The 2028-nt window shown below is 42.0% G+C and overlaps 1 protein-coding gene across 1 annotated transcript in view; it reads right to left on the bottom strand.

Moving 5' to 3' along the window:
• Positions 1-17: 17 nt before the first annotated feature.
• LOC116380017 (BMP-binding endothelial regulator protein-like) overlaps positions 18-2028 on the bottom strand; it is a gene marked incomplete at both ends in the record, with an annotated part of 3216 nt that continues 1205 nt past the window's right edge. The window contains 3 exons of the mRNA XM_031841969.1: positions 18-152; positions 309-418; positions 1320-1419. Of these exons, the coding sequence (XP_031697829.1) occupies positions 18-152; positions 309-418; positions 1320-1419 (345 nt within the window). The remainder of the gene's footprint in view (positions 153-308; positions 419-1319; positions 1420-2028) is intronic.

Consider the following 2028-nt stretch of genomic DNA (forward strand, 5'->3'; position numbering starts at 1 on the left):
CCCCTCCTCCCTCTCACCCTGTAGATCTTGTTCCGGACTCTGCAGTACTTCACCTCCTCCACCTTCACGTAGGACAGACACTCCTCGCAGCACCGGTCGCTGTGGCAGACCCCCGGCTGTGAGCACTGCTTCTTGCACACGACCGTGGAATCCTGGAAGAATAACAACAAGAAGGATCAAAGGATGAGATTCATCATTCACAGGATTCATCTTTATTCATCCGGTAACGAGGTTGTGGAGTGAACCTTAGATCAAACAGAACTCGGGGTCTTTATGTTAAGGGTGGAGGAGGAGATCCGGGTGGGTACCTTGCAGGTGCAGGTGGTGCAGTTGTCGTGTATGAAGGACGTGTCGTTCTCGTAAACTTCGCTGTGGAACAGACAGCTTCCTAAAGACAGATCAAACACCTTCCTCTGACCTGACGGAGGAGGAGGAGGAGGAGGAGGAGGAGTCAAAGGTAAGAAGCAGAGACACACAAAACTTATGTTGTGCATTCATAAACATTCTGAATCATGTTTGTTCAGGTTATTTAGCTTGTAAAAGTATTTGCAAGTCAATGTAAAGAGACGAACATGAAGGAATGATGAACAATGTGCTAAATCTTCATTCCACTAATCACAGCAGCAGATAAGTTATTTATAAATGTTACTCACGTAAACGTATGGAAGTATAATCAGGAAAATGTGATTAAAGTATTTAAATGATAAGTACTAAAGCAGAAAAAATGACATATTCTGTCATTAGATTATTAGACTGTTAACTAATTATTATTTTCATTATGGATTCATCTTCTGATTATTAATTGATTGATTGTTTGTAAAAAAATCTTAAAAAAGTGTCACAAACCCATCAGTACAATCAAACAATTACTAAAATAAATGATGAGAATTTACAAAAATATTATTTTTAAAGCTGCAAATCCTCACATTTTTTATGCAATGTTTTGCATGAAAAATGGCAAACAATTAACAAAAAAGTGTCCATTCATTTGTTTTTCTCTTACAGGCTATTTCTATGTTTAGTTTAGTTTGTAAGTAACTGAAGCTGTCAGACGAATGTAGTGAAGTAAAAAGTACAACATGTCCCTCTGAAATGTAGTGGAGTAAAAGCAGCAGGAAAAGAAAAGACTGAAGTAAAAGTACCTCAAATATATACTTAAGTAGTTCACTAGTAACTCTCCACCTCTGGTGAAGGTTCCCACCAATGACGGAGGAAACAGGAAGGAGCTAAAGGCCACCAGGTAAACCTCCTGCAGCTTTAGAGCAGTGGAGGTTTTACATCAACCACAGAGGTCAGAGAGACGGTTTACTGGTCTTTACCGAGACATCTGGGACAACACTGTCCCGGCGGGGTGTGGCTGAGGTGGGCGGGGCAGGACAGGACAGGACACACCTCCCTCATGCAGAGAGTCCGTCCCCCCTGAAACAAACAGCACAACACCATTTCACTGACATGCGTTTCATTGCTCTTCTCTACTAACATGTACCTGCTAATGATCAGTTGTGTGACTGTAGTTCATATTTTGGGAAGCTTGTTTGGCGGCTGACAGAAATAAGAGACTCCACTTGTGTACGTTTCACTTTAAAGTGCAAGCGTTTGTTTATATTAAAACGCCTGCAGCCAGTTCATTTCCTGGTCTTTCTGCTTAATGTGAAACATTACCACCTAAAGATTACAGTTCAACTTTAATTCCTGGTTAAAATGTTGTTTTTAGTGTGCATGTAAATACACTAACAATGTAATAAATAGTGTCGTCAGTTGGTCAGGTTTAATGTGCATGGACTATAACAAAATAACACATTTCTGCACAATAATGTGTATGAAGAATAATTCTGTGTCAGCGAGGTCAAACTGTCACCTCCGCGTGCGTGTTTATTCGTGTTAACAAGCCTGCAGGTCGACCAAACTAGGTGCAAGCACATTAATGCTGTGTTTATGGACGTACATGCAGGGTTTGTTTGTCTAATGGGGGAGGGGGGAGGGGGGGGGGGGGGGGGGGGGGGGAGAGGTGGGGGGGAGTGAGGGGGG

Source organism: Anarrhichthys ocellatus, unplaced genomic scaffold (genome assembly GCF_004355925.1).
Source record: "Anarrhichthys ocellatus isolate YVR2014 unplaced genomic scaffold, GSC_Weel_1.0 scaffold5826, whole genome shotgun sequence".
In the NCBI taxonomy this organism is placed as follows: Eukaryota; Metazoa; Chordata; class Actinopteri; order Perciformes; family Anarhichadidae; genus Anarrhichthys; species Anarrhichthys ocellatus.